Genomic DNA, 13,604 nt, shown 5'->3' on the forward strand with positions numbered 1-13,604 from the left:
ACCCAACCTGTGTAGCCAGCCAGCGTGGGGCCGTCGGTGGGTCCTGCCCGGAAGGCGCCCCTGGGGTCGAGGGTCCAGCACGTTACTGGCATCTATACCATCACGGGCGGGGACAACGGCCGCAGACTCCACAGGGTGTGGGTGACACAGCAGTCCCCATATCTCTCTCTGCCTCAGTTTAGGAGCCATCATGCTGCCGGGACAGTCTTCCGTTTGGGGGCCTGGCTCCTCCCCCGGCCAGGGCATCTCCAAGACCCTCCTGTGTAGCCTCCACTTTGGAGCTAGATAAGGACTCCCAGGAGGCGTGGGCTCCACACCAGTGGCTTAATTCACTGCAAAGTGCTCGTTCCACCCCCCCCCCCCATCACTCCTCCTCCCCACTATGGTCATACCAAACCTGAACAGAGGAGGCTAGATTAGGTCAGTGCTCACAGCGTTCTCCTTTGGGAGCTCAGGAAAACTTGGTGTCTCAGGCCCTATCAGCTGAGACTGGTTTTATTTCCGGCCAGAAGTAGCAATTTGATGCTTTCTCCTTTTTGCAGTCTGCTAATACTGTACCTCTTTTAAAGATTCCAGTTTTGTCACTTTCTGTCACAGTACTGGGGAAAAGCCAGAAAGCTAGTTGGTTTGCTTCTAAAGCACAAACCAAGGCACTTTCTTCCGAGCTTTCTAGGGAGATGGGAAGTAAAACCGGATTGCTGGCTTGGGAGATCAGCTCCTCGGAAGATCGTCCACACTCCCCGACGGGTTCCCTGCCGGCTGAGTGTTACCGCAGAGGAGAAGCTGACCTGCCTTGCAACAGCAGGTCCGGGGAGGTCGGGACATGCGTCTCGCACTGGCGGAAGTGGGTGGTCACCGTGCGTGCCGCTCCCAGCCTCCAGAAACATGTCGTCGAACTGTAGCAGCCCTGGCACTTGGGGTAGAAACTGTTGGACTTCCTAGGATTTGAGCTGGGATATGTCATTTGAGGTTGAAACCTACAATACCTTCACTATAGCAACGGAGAAGCAAAAGGCTAGATGGGAAATGACAGGTGGGCTGTCGCGGTTCATTTCCAAATTCCAGCGCAATCTGTGTAACTTCAGCCCTTGCAAGTTAATCATGGAAAAGTCACAATTTCTAACACCCCAAGATTCTACCGAATGGAGCAAGGTCCCTTGGGAAATGGTGAGGTGTGAGGCAACAGCTCAGGCCGGAGCGTCCCAAGGGCCACACGTGGGCCTCTAGAAACCACGACTGCGTAACTGCTAACCTTATCAGGCTGCTCTCAACCTGGACTGCTTGAGAAAGGGTGGCTGGGGGCAGGGGAGCGGTAACGGATTGGAAGTGAAGTTGAAATAAACTCAGTTTTGGTGCCTGGGCCTTCAAAATGAGTCAGGACTGACAAAGTCAAGGGGCACGGATGGCCTCTGTTCTCTGCAAAGTGTTTTCAAGATGTTTTATCTGAGGCAAACCTGAAACGAATATTTTTAAAGAGACAGCCCTGTCGCATAGAGCTCCCAGCCTTAAGATTTGCAGACACGGGACTTCTAGTGGGTTCCGCTTCTCCAAAGTGGAGGGGATCTGAGAAGGGCAGTCCCACAGTCTCAAGTGCCTGCCCACACTGGCTCAGTCCCTTGGCCACTTTAAAATCCCTTTGGAAAGAAACATTCTTGGCATCAAGCAATCGGAAACTGCCACACTGAAAAGCTAGGTTTTCACCAAAATTTAAAACTGGAGTCTAACTACTTGTCAGGGAAGCCAGCTTTCTTTCACGGAGGAACGACTCAAGGGAGACGCTCCTCACCCACTCTTTCTGAGGCTGGCCCCAGGACAGGGCACACCCGTTCTGTTCACACCCGACTGGTCTCTTGCCTCAGAATCCTGGGGCCTCTGGAACCATCCTCGAGGCAGAGCTTCCAAGCAAACACCCTCCAAAGTGACTTCTACTTCAGACTACCGTGTTGCCTGGCCTTAGCTTCTAGAAGGCCGGATGTGACTGACCTTCTGCCTTGATCAGTTTCCCAGGTGACAGCAATGTTAACTGTAGAGTCCGTGATGCTGTGGAACAGGATGAAAAGCAACGGTGGTGCCAACGATCGCTTTCAACTTTGTCAAACGGACCCCACAGACCCTTCTTTCCCTTGGAGATAAAGTGTCATAAGGTCATGTCCCCGGAGGCCTGAGTAGACAGCAGTGAGCCACCCAGTTAGAAAACAGAGCAGCATCTTGAACACGAGGGACACGGGAGGCGGCAACGAAGAGGGGAGCCCATGGAGAGAAACAGGCATCCTACGCAGCCTTCCCCACATGCAAACACACGCTTGACATTTAAAAGCTGCCAAAACATTCCTGGCGACTCTTCTGTGCGTGAACAAAGCAACGGGCACGGGTACAAAGAACACCCGTGAGATATAGACAGACCGTCTACCTTAAAAGGTCCTCAGTCCCAGCCTCGGGAGCGAAATCACACACCCTCTGCCAGGAATGTGGACCCTGACCGGAAGCCGGCGGCCAGGAGCCAACGGGCCACATCCTTGTGTGGAGGACCCGGGCGAGGAAGGGGCCACGGGAGGGATGTGACGCAAACCCCCCTTGGGTTCCCGCCTCCCCTACCTGACCTCGACGGTAGGCCACAAAGCTGACAGACCAGTCTCAATGGCAAGACCCCAACGGCACCGGCAGGTGCACACACGCGTGCTCAGGAGCAACCGCCCGTGGCTGGTTCGGGTCTGTTTTATCACAATTTTCTTGGAACGAATTAAAAAGCAGAAATACTAAGAGTTCTTCCTAGTTGGAGAAAGAAAAAAAAGCAGCCATACAAAAAAAAAAAAAGTGTAAAAACTTCAAGGTTGCAAGAAACTCTATCAAGAAACCAACAGCAACTGAGTAAGGAGCCTCAGGGGGTCATGGTGGGTGAGTCGGGGATTGTCTCCTTCCCTGAAGGGAGGACTCACACGGGACGGGAGTGAGCTGCCGAGAGGTGAATGTACTTACGGAGGCCCGCATGGGGGCGGGAGCGAGCCGCAGTGAGGAGCATGTACTTGGGGGACCCACATGGGGACGGGAGCGAGCTGTGGTGAGGTAAGCACACCTGGGGGACCCGCGCGGGACGGAGTGAACAGTGGTGAGGTGCGTGTATCTGGAGGGCCCGCGTGGGGGCAGGAGTGAGCAGCGGTGAGGTGTGGGTATTCCAGGCCCGCGGGGGACAGATCCATGAAGACGGCCAGCCACACAAGGAGGCTCTCCTCCTTCCTGGGGGAGACCCTGCCCGTGGGTTCTCACCAGCTGGGCTGCCCGCCCGGACCAAGCAGCCGGGTGGAACCGCGCCGTCACCATGCCCACAAGACCCGCAAGAGGTAGTGAAGTGGTTGCAAAGGTTTGCTGTGGGTGGGGGACTGGGGTGTGACCTCGGCCGAGTGCCAGCATGTCTGCAGACCTTCCCCAAGAGGACAGCGTGGACTCGCTCCCAGAAAGGCTGGTGGGCTGGGCCCCAGAGGCCTGCCGGCTCTTGTCACTTGCACGGGGGTGATGGCACCGTGGCCCTGGGCTTTCCAGCTGCGAGAGCAGTTCTCACTCACAAGCACGGACTAGCGACTAACGCTAGTCCCTCCTGCTGACCCGGGGGAACAAGGTACGAGCCCCCCCCCCCCCACTCCCCCAGGCTCTTCTGTGCCTAGTGGGGAAGCAAGGACCAGAGAGGGTGCTGCTCGCTCTGCCTGCAGCCTTGGGGCGCAGGTCACGCATCTGTCGCCACCCAACTGAGGCACGGCTGCCTCCCCTCCATGTCACTCATTCAGGGGCTTTCTCTGGGATGATAGGCTCTAGGGGGCCGAGTAAAAGACCCTAGCCGGGATCTGAATGGGGCAATGGATGTTCGGTTGTCCAGTTTCCCACCAAACCATTTCAGTTAACGGGGCGCTTCCCTTCATTTTGCTGCCCAGGTGTCTGGGAGCTGAATGCGTAGCCTGCTCCTCCCGCGTGGGCTTCACCTTTCCACCCCTCACGCCCCCCACCCCCCGCACCGCCAAAAGGGCGCTGGCTCTCTTCTGGCCTGGCTACCAGTCCTCAGGGAGCCAAGCGGCCCCCTCCTCGCCAGGGGGGCCGAGAGACCTAGTACCGTCCTTACTGACGCCTTCGGAGAGCCAGGCGCCCGCCTCTGCCAGAGTCCCGACTCCCAAGCCGCCTGAAGCCACGTGGGAACCAACGCCGCCACCTTGGTTTCCTTCCCACTCAGGTCACCAGCAGCCTAGACGGCTCAGAGGGCCGCCTGCTCGTGCCAACCCCTCCCCTCCCCGTACCCTGAGTCACAGGTCTTGGTCACAGTGGCTGGGACTGACCTCAGATTTTGTACAAAAAGCTGGGGACGTAGTCGAACCTGAGCGTGGGGTGGCCGGTCCCGGGAGGCTCCTGCACGTAGTGCAGCTTCAGCAGCTCAGCCAGGTACTGGACCACCTTCATGTCTTCGTTCACCAGACCCAGGTTCAGCTTCAGGAAGCTCGCCCGGCGGCTGGCCAGCAGTTCCTCGGTCTCCCTGTCGTGGGCAGGCAGGTGCAGGTGGTGGCAGAAGGTGTAGAGGAAGGCCTTAGAGCAGAGCTGGGTGAGCACGCTCTGGACGTGCAGGTAGTAGGTGCTGCCCCGCTTGATGTGAGTGCGGTGGTCGGCCAGCCGGGGCACCAGGGCGCCTCTGTAGAGGGGGCAGCGCAGGGTTTTGCTGTCCAGGTCCAGGATGCTCGTGTAGCGGCTGTAGCGGCTCAGGGTGTGGAGGGTGCCGGCGCCAGCTGGGGACGTCACTCTGAAACACACAGGCCAACGTCAGGAGGAAAGACTCGGGGCGGGGCGGGGGAGTCTTCCCGTTTCCAGGCCGGCTTCCGCCGGCCAATACTCACTAGCTCTTTCTGAAAGGCAAATCTGATCATGATGCTCTTGAAAGGGCTCCTCGCCACCCTCGTGACCGAGTTCAAGTGCCCTGGCATGGCCCACAGGCCCTGCTTCCTGTTGGCCTCTGAGGCCCCATCTGTTACATCCACGACTTCCTTGTGGCCACGCCAAGCTTTCAGAAGGGCCTCAAAATCACCGGCCTCCGTGCTCTGCCCAGAATGCCCTTCCCTTCCATTGGTACTTGGTTTATGGCAATTCAAGCCTTACCCAGCCATCCCTGATCCCCTCCTCTGCTTCCCTGCTTTTTTTGCTTTGTGACCCTGGCCAAGTTCCTTAGCCCTTCAGAGCCCCCTCTGTAAAACAGAGATCACTGGTCCTGCTTCAAGCGGTCACCGCAGAGACAAAATGGGCTGTGCTTAGGAGAGTGCCTGGCCCTCAGTATTACCAGCCCAGCAATGATCAGCGTGGGGACTGCCATTTAGCTCTAGTCTCTCCCACTGGACAAGGCTTCTGCAGACCCAGGACCATCTGATTTGGCCTCCTGCCCCACTGCCCACTACTGTGCCCATACATCAGAGGCAGGCAAGGCTTGTTCAGTGAGGGAAGGGGTCAGAGTGATCAGCCCTAGTAGCTCTGTACAATCCTCTAGATCAGGGGCGCCTGGGGGGCTCAGTCAATTAAGCATCCAACTCTTGGTTTTGGCTCATGATCTCACGGTTTGTGAGTTCGAGCCCTGCATCGGGCTCTGTGCGGACAGCTCGGAGCCTGGAGCCTGCTTTGGATTCTGTGTCTCCTTCTCTCTCTGCCCCTCCCCAACTTGTGTTCTGTCTCTCTGTGTCTCTCAAAAAATAAATAAATTAAAAAAAAAAAAAATCCTCTAGTTGAATTTTCCCAGAGAGTCACCCTGCAGTCTGGCAAATGTCTGGCTGACCAGAAATTTCATAGGCGGACACAGTTCTGGAATTCAGGGCTTGTGCCAGACCTGAGATACTGTGGACAAAGGACTGACAATCACTCGGGACCAAGGGAACCTCCTATTGTTTCCTTCCTGGGCGCTGTCATCTTCTCGTGTAGTTAACAGCATCTACTACATATCAGGCAGTGACCTAGGGGCTGAACAGGCAACGAAGAATGAGCCTGGCCAGGCTGGGAAGAAAGCACAGGCACACGGTAGGTACGCTGAGTAGAGATGTGGTCTGGGTGTCCACGGGGAGGCCCGGGGCCAGGAACATCCTGGAAGAACGGCCTCGGAGCTGGGCCTTACAAGAAAGGTGGGCTCCGAGAACCTCAGGGGGCATCCAGACCGTACGAGAACGGGACCACAGAGACGGGAAAACAGAGCCACATCGAGGAGAGCAGTGGGGTGGGGACCCATCACATAGGCGATGAAGAAGCAGGGCTTGCAGGTGGCTCACTGGCTTCTCGGGGACACCGCCTTCTCAGTCCACTCCTGAGGCACCCTTACCTCCCTCGGAAGGGGGCCCAGGCCGCAGGCCAAATGCCTCCTCAGCCTTGGCACGTCCAGCCCCACGAGGTTCTGCCGCAGCACAAAAGCCACGCCTCGCCCCGTCTTCCTGTCCCTCCATTCCAGCCACCTGTCCTGCTGGAACACCCTGCCTCGGCCCTGCCACTCCCAGGAGCTCTGACACCCCCACACCTACCCCTACCTACAGAGGCACCACTTTTTCAGAAGATGCTGCTCCTTCTAACTCTCCCTCCACCTGTTTGCCACGAAGCTCGTCGGGAGGCGAGCTAGCACGGAAAGAGGCAAGCCCCAGGCCTTTGGTCCTCTGCTCCTCCCACACCTGTCTTAGGTTCATTACCGCCCATCCCAACACCGGAGGCAGCCTCTGGACACACGTGGACACTGAAGCCCAGAGAGGGGCCGTGGCTCACGCAAGGTCCCCCAGCTAGAAAGTGGCTGAGTCAGGACGCAACCAGGGCCTCTACCCGCCCCTCCACGCCCCACAACTAGCATTCTCTCCCGTGAGAACCGAGCTCTGTTTTTCAAACAGTCCAGCGCTTGTTCCTGCTACCTGGAAGCAATACAATTATCCCTCATTTTGATTTCAAATGGGAAACCAACATGAGTTGGTACCCATGAGTATTTACCCATCTCTTATACCCACGTGTGATAGATCTGACAGATGAGCATTTCCAGGCAGAAAGCCTACTTCAGTGGAAAAAAAATCCAAGGGCAGTGAAACCGGCAGTTTTGGGGTGAGAGTCTTTAAAAACAGATTATCATCTGAGCTGATTTTGGCTGAAGTCAAAGCACCTGAGAGGGGACAGACCCTCCTGGGTCAGAGTTCTCGGATTCCAGATTAACCCAGCACGGGGGGGGGGGGGGGGGGATCAACCCCTGCCATTGCTGAGCAACCCATCCCTGGGCAGGAACTTCATGGCCACTCTTCTACTACTCCTCTTGAATGCTGGCCCTCAGATGGGCCTCAATCTGCCTCGCAGTTTGAAGACTGCTTCTGCCTGCTGGGCTGACTCACCACCTCTCCGCAACTCTGAGCGTGTCCAAGGACAGGCTCCACACGGGGGCTCTACGACATTCCGGATGTGCACCTTCCCCACAACTGCACACGGTAAGCATCTTAAGCCCCACTCACAGACGTGTCCAACAAGCTTTGCGAACGGACGAGAAGACTGGCCCAAACTCACACGGCGGATAGTGGCAGCGTCAGGACCTGAGCTCACAGCGCCCACTGTGTCCCTCCCTAACCACAAGGAACCACGACTCCTCGGGTTTTCATCTCAGAATGAGAATTTCATGCTCGGAATTCATACTGGGTCGACTGCTCACCTCCCAGGATTTTTTTGGGTGAGCAGTGGCCAAACCAGTCCCCACTCCCGTGACGTGCCCCCTAGGGAACAAAGCCTCCAACCCCTGCCCACCATATCTCGTTCCAGAGCGGGACCCTCTGGAGGCAGACACTGCCAATTCCCAGCGTGTGCGCATGCCCAGTAGGTCTGAGAAGCAGAGCAATGGGAGGCACTTCCCCCCTAGGGAATGTCTGCAAAGCTCTCGCCTGTCACTTCTGATGGGTCCCTCGACTTCACAGAGGGATGCTGAAAGGCTCTAGAGCCTGGCCGGGGAGGTCGGTACGCGTCCCTGCGAGGTTATCCGAGAAAGGCTCACAGTGATCAGGTACAGACCAGATGCGATGAGCCCTTCCACACCTGCTCTCACGACGCAGATCTCGTCAGCTCCGTGTGCAGATACAAACAGGCTCAGAGGTCAGGCTGACAGAGTGGTGACAGAGCTGGGGCTGGCATGGGGGGCCCCATGAAGACAGCGCCTGTCCTATCACGGGGATGCACCATGGCTGACTCACAATTCTGGCAGCAGGCCGGGTGGCCGGCATTTAACAGCCGCCTATAAACTTTTGGCAAGTGGTCATTCAGTGATCCAACCCTCTCATTTGCTCAAGAGGGAACAGAGCCTCGCGTGGAGGAGTGACCTGTGGCTAAATACTGGTAGGGCCGGCCCGGGACTCAGACCAACTCGAACCCTTTGCACCTCGGGGAGCCCGTCCGCCAGCTACTGTCTCGCACCCGGAGACTTCATTACTGGATCACAGCAGGTGTTCCAAGGCAGACCAGCCTAGGCCTCAGGATCCTCAACACAGCACTCCAGCCAGGTACCCAAGAGAGCAGAGCTGGTGTAAGAGATGAACTTCTTTTGCCGTTCTGACACATTCTAAGGAGGGAATTTCAGGGAAAGCAGAAAGGGCGACACTGTCCTGAACCTGGCCCTGGATAAGCGGGCCGTCAATAGGTTGATGTGCGTTTTAGATTCTCCATCTTTAGAGGTGAATAAGTGGAAAGGTCAAAGGTTGGGGTGAAGGGGTCAGCTGGAGAAGAGGTGTGTTTAAGGGACACCGATGCATTATTCCACCAAGACAAGTAGCAAAGACAATCCATGAAAAGTCCTTCCCTTCCTGCAACAGATGGGTTAAACCCGAGCATAGGGCTGGCATCAGCCGAGGGACGGGATCCCGAGAGGAAGGACAAAGCCCACAAGGGCACCCAGTGCAGCCCTCTAACTCCTGATTCTGCATCCACAAGCAAGGACTCAACTCGGTGGTTTCCTGTGTGGCCCAAGGAGGGGACTGTTCCAGGTGTCTTGGCCATGTCATACCAAGTCCCCATGACACGCTGGCAAGCCCACCCTCCTGGTCACTCAAGCCAAACACCTCAAGCCTTCCCCAAGCACCTCTGTCCCTCATTTCCCATACTTCACTAACCTGCCCCGTTGGTTTTCTTATAACACACGATGCACTTGCTGTTGGAACTCTCCTCCCTGTTCAGCAAGGCTCTGGCCATCCGTCTCTGCTCCTGAACTACGAAGTCTTCCAGGGCAGCGTCCTTGCTCAGGTACCCCCAGATGGTACCCCAGCACCCGCCAGCGTGGCCAACGAGCCAAGTCAAGACGGGGAAACAACACTTGCTTGAATCTCGGCACCACGACCCTGGGGAAAGCCTAACGCAGCAAAGGTTAGAGTGAGGGCCGGGTAACTTCTGCAAGAGGAGCAAACAGGGCAACTCGGGACACGGCGACCTCACTGATACCGAGGACCTCAGCAAAAGGCAAGACGGAAAATCAGAACAAACGGTTGCTGACTGCAGCGGGGCAGAAATTCCTTTTGCTCTTTCCATGTGACATGGGAGGTGCAGGCTGCCTGCGTCAGCGCCTCTGTTTTACAGATGTGCAAAGTGGGCCGCTGGGAAGAGGATGAGGGCACACCCTGAGGGAAAGAGACCCTTAAACCAGACAACTTGTCAAGCAGTATTTGGAAAAAAACAAAAGAGAGTCTGCTAAACCTCCAGTAACTTGGAGAAATGAAAGAGCATTCAAACAGAGAAAGTAGGAATTGGGCCTTGCATTTCCTTATTATTTAAAAAAAGTTTTTTTTAATGTTTATTCATTTTTGAGAGAGAGAGAGAAAAAGAGAGAGAGAGAGAGAGAGAGAGAGAGAGAGAGAGAGAGAGAGAGCGCGCTCGTGGACGCATGAGCAGGGGAGGGGCAGAGAGAGAGAGGGAGACACAGACTGCGAAGAAGGCTCCAGGCTCTGAGCTGTCAGCACAGAGCCGGAAGCAGGGCAGGAACTTTCGAACCACAATGAGATCATGACCTGAGGCAAAGTCAGACACTTAACCAACTGAGCCACCCAAGCGCCCCTTGCATTTCCTCATTAAGACAGACTTCTAAGTTGGGGGGCGGGGGGGAACAGCCTTCTAGGGTGAACAGGACAGTGGGGTAAAAGCCACTGGACCCCTCTGATGTCCCTGTCACCAGTGATGGCTGCCATCTTCTAGGAATACCACAGACCTTTCTCAGAAGCAGGTCTCTCAATCATTTATACCATAGTGTGAATTTGAGGATCACCAAGAGCCTGAGATCTGGAAGTCAGCCGTCCCCCAACGCTTGCTGTATACCAGATGAACTCCATGTCCTACTGAGTCAGAATCTCTTGGGGGATAGGGCCCAGAAATTCACGGTCTAAACAAATTCCCCTAAATAATTCTGACCCGACAGGTTGCAGACCTCAGTTGGCAACCACTTAGGAACTGCAACCCCTCACGGGAGGGACAAGGAAAGAGAAGACCAGAGAAACGGAAGGACGTGCCCAAAGTTACAGAGTGTTGGGGGTCCGGTCTGGAAGCCAGGTCTCCCGATTCTGGCCCCACCACGCGGACGTGTTAACCTCACCCAGAGGGATGGATGTTCAAAACCTCGTCTCTGACTGGACAGGGCCCTTCCCCACCCCCGGTAAACAGTTACCTCTGCAGGCCGATCAGCTTCCACTTCTGAAAATCTGTGATGTGCAAAGGAGAGGAGACCCAGTGCTTCACCGGTTTGGCGTGACGGCTGTGGTTGGGGACAAAGATGGACAGCGCCGTCACGAGCTTCCTCACTATGGCCTCATCCTCCCCAGGACCACAAGGGTCCTCCCGCTGAGCAGGGAGTAGATGGCTGGATGGGCAAAGGGGTACTGACGGATGAATTTTAAGGCGTTCTGGCCAGCCCTCTTTTTATGCCTCTCAGAAGAGGGCCCGGTGGGATGAGCAGAGGAGGGAGTCCTGTCTGAGCTGGTGGAGGCTATACTGCTCATATTACTGGTAGTGTCCGAGTAGTTGTCCAGGCTGGTCTTACTGACATCCCGGCTAGCCAGCAGGCGGCTCGGGTCCAGCTCAAAAGCAGGGAAGCCTTCAGAACTGTTGTCTCGGGAAGGGCTGGCGTCTTCCCCCGCAAAGTCCACATGGAACCCCTGGTCTTTCTGCCTGTAGCGCTGCGGGGGGCTGCTCACTACTCCGTCCGGGTCAGAGTGTGTGTGGGCTGGGGTGGAGAGGGGCACCCGCAGACTGTCACTCTCCTTCCCAATGCAGCAGGAGGAGTCCGTTTGGGACAGGGTGTTTTCTAAGCTGCCCTCCTCTGCCTCACCCAGCTCTGGCGGGCTGATGCTCGCCTGGAAGTGGATGGCTCCCTCGCTGTCATCTGCGTACGACTCTTCTTCGTTAATGGCACTTGGGTAGCTGGCCTTAAAGTCATCAGGGATGAGGGCCTCAGAGGGGCAGGTGCTGAGGACTTCGATGCTGTCCTCGCTGATGGTCCTGTGGCTGACTGCTTTGCTCCGGACCACCTGGGGGCTCAATGGCACCGTGAGGCTGGCCTGGCTGTCAGACTTAGACAGCACAGAGGTGGACTTCTCCGTGCCCAGAACCTCGATGCTTTCGCCACTGCTGATGCTCCCTTTCATATCCATATCCAGGCAGTCCAAGTTTTCCTGGGGGTCAAAACTGCTCAATTCTGTCACCTCCACTTCCTTGTACTCCTCATCTCCAAGTTCCTGCTCCATCTTGATCGGCACAGACTCCACACTGGACTTGTAAGAACCCACGCTAATGAACACTTGAGGAATCGGACACTCGTCCAGAGACCTGGAAGGCGGCCTGCCTGGACTGGGCTTAGGGGGCGCGCTCTCTTGCTTCTCTACCATCCGGTCGTCCACCTCCACAAAATCTTCAAAGAGGAAGTTTGTTATGTGCTGTTGTTTCAGAAGCGCTCTGTCAATCTGGCTGGTCAGGAGGTAGCACAGGTCTCCTCTGAACATGTGCTCTATGTGGCTGAGCTGAGCCAGGGTCTGGGTGAAATACTCCGTGTCACAGAGCTCTTCCAAGGTCTTCAACTTCTTGTCAAAACACTTGGTGGACTTTGCTTTGATGAGCTTGGGGGTGTAGGCAGGTCTGCAGGTGTAAAGGTCCGCGTCAGCCGACTCATCAGGGTTAGAGGTAGTGGCTACCTGGTCGGCCCGATCCTGCGCGTGCTCTGTCTCCGCAGAACACAAGGCAGACCCCTTCGACTTCCGATGAGGGTATGAGCGGATCTGCTTCAGCAGATCTTGATGTTCAATTATGGACTTCTCCACACTGGCCAGCTCGTTGGCTTTCTCAATTGCCTGAGATGAGTAAAAGCCCTTGTCGTTGGCCTTCTTCTGGATCTCCGTTTCGGTGTGCAGCACTGTCCTGGTGTAATCCAAGTCTTTCAGCTTTTTTTCAAGTTCTCCCGCAAATGCCTTCCTGTTGCCCGTCTTCAAGCACTCAGAAGCTTTGGAAAACTCGGCGGAGAGCTCCTGAAACTGCTGCATGATTTTGTGCTGGTCCGCTGAGATATAAGCCATGCAAAAGGGCCTCACAAAGCCCCGGGCCTCCAGGTCGTACAGGGTAAGGTGGTGCACGTACGCAAAGGCTCCCTCCTTGGAGTCTCCCAGCACCACCTTGGAGTCCTCCACAAAGTTCAGCTTGGGGTAGGCGGAACCCGGGGGATGGCCCACAAAGGAGGCCTGGTAATCCACAGACATGATCCGCAAGGAGAAGTAATTGAGATCAAAAGTACCAAAAACTTTGGTGTCATTGGGGATGGTCAGCAAGGGTTGGGGTCCCACCTGCTCGGAGAACTCGGAAATAAGGATGAAGTCCCGAGAGAACTTGGCCCCGGACAGTTTGGACCACGGGTTGGCTCCTTGGCTGGCGAAGGGGAAGAGTGGCACCGAGTACTCCTCGGGCAAGGCGGGCTCATTGTAAGGCTCCTCCTCGTACTCCTCCTCTTTGGTGAAGGCCACCACGTCAGGGGCGCTGATCATATTTCCAGATGTATGGAGAGAACATTGAGAAGAAGTGAGAAAGAATGCGGGGTAATCAATGCAGGGAAGCCATGCCTCTGGAAGAGGAAGCAAAGTCCTTGCGGTCTTCTTTGCGCCCTCAGGGGTACTAGGCTGTCTCTCGCACACTCGAAGGCTCGAACTCCCACAATCCCGTCAGAGATACAGCTAACTCTTCCAGAGCCCCGAGGGGCCTCATGAACTCCGCAGGTCCAGAAGACCGGGTAGGCGGGTTACCCTCCTCCTCCTCCTCCTCTGGCGAGGGCGTCCGGCGCAGGACACCTGCAGCGAGGTCACTCGCACACCCGAACCCACCGCGACAGCAACAGCCCAGCCCTGAACCGGTGCCTAACGCGGGACTACGGGCCGCCGCAGGGGCCAGTCAAGCGCTGCCGCCCCCACGGCCCGAGGGCAGAAACCGTCGCGGCTCCTTGGACGCCACAACCTGGAGCAGGCTACCGCGGCGCCGCCATCTTGGCATCACATGACTCGCGGTGTCTTGCGCCGCGTGACCCGGAAGCGTCCGCGTAGACTTCCGAGCGGGAGAGAAAAGGATTGTGAGCGAACGACAGG

At 56.4% G+C, this 13,604-nt stretch overlaps 1 protein-coding gene across 1 annotated transcript; it reads right to left on the bottom strand.

Moving 5' to 3' along the window:
* Positions 1-4,000: 4,000 nt before the first annotated feature.
* Positions 4,001-13,529, bottom strand: SMCR8 (SMCR8-C9orf72 complex subunit). The gene is given in 3 exon segments (XM_030296511.1): positions 4,001-4,774; positions 10,655-10,808; positions 10,811-13,529. Coding segments are annotated over 3 exon segments (2,811 nt in total). The 5' UTR covers positions 13,014-13,529; the 3' UTR covers positions 4,001-4,320.
* Positions 13,530-13,604: the final 75 nt, after the last annotated feature.

The sequence above is a fragment of the Lynx canadensis genome, chromosome E1, assembly GCF_007474595.2.
Source record: "Lynx canadensis isolate LIC74 chromosome E1, mLynCan4.pri.v2, whole genome shotgun sequence".
NCBI classification, from domain to species: domain Eukaryota; kingdom Metazoa; phylum Chordata; class Mammalia; order Carnivora; family Felidae; genus Lynx; species Lynx canadensis.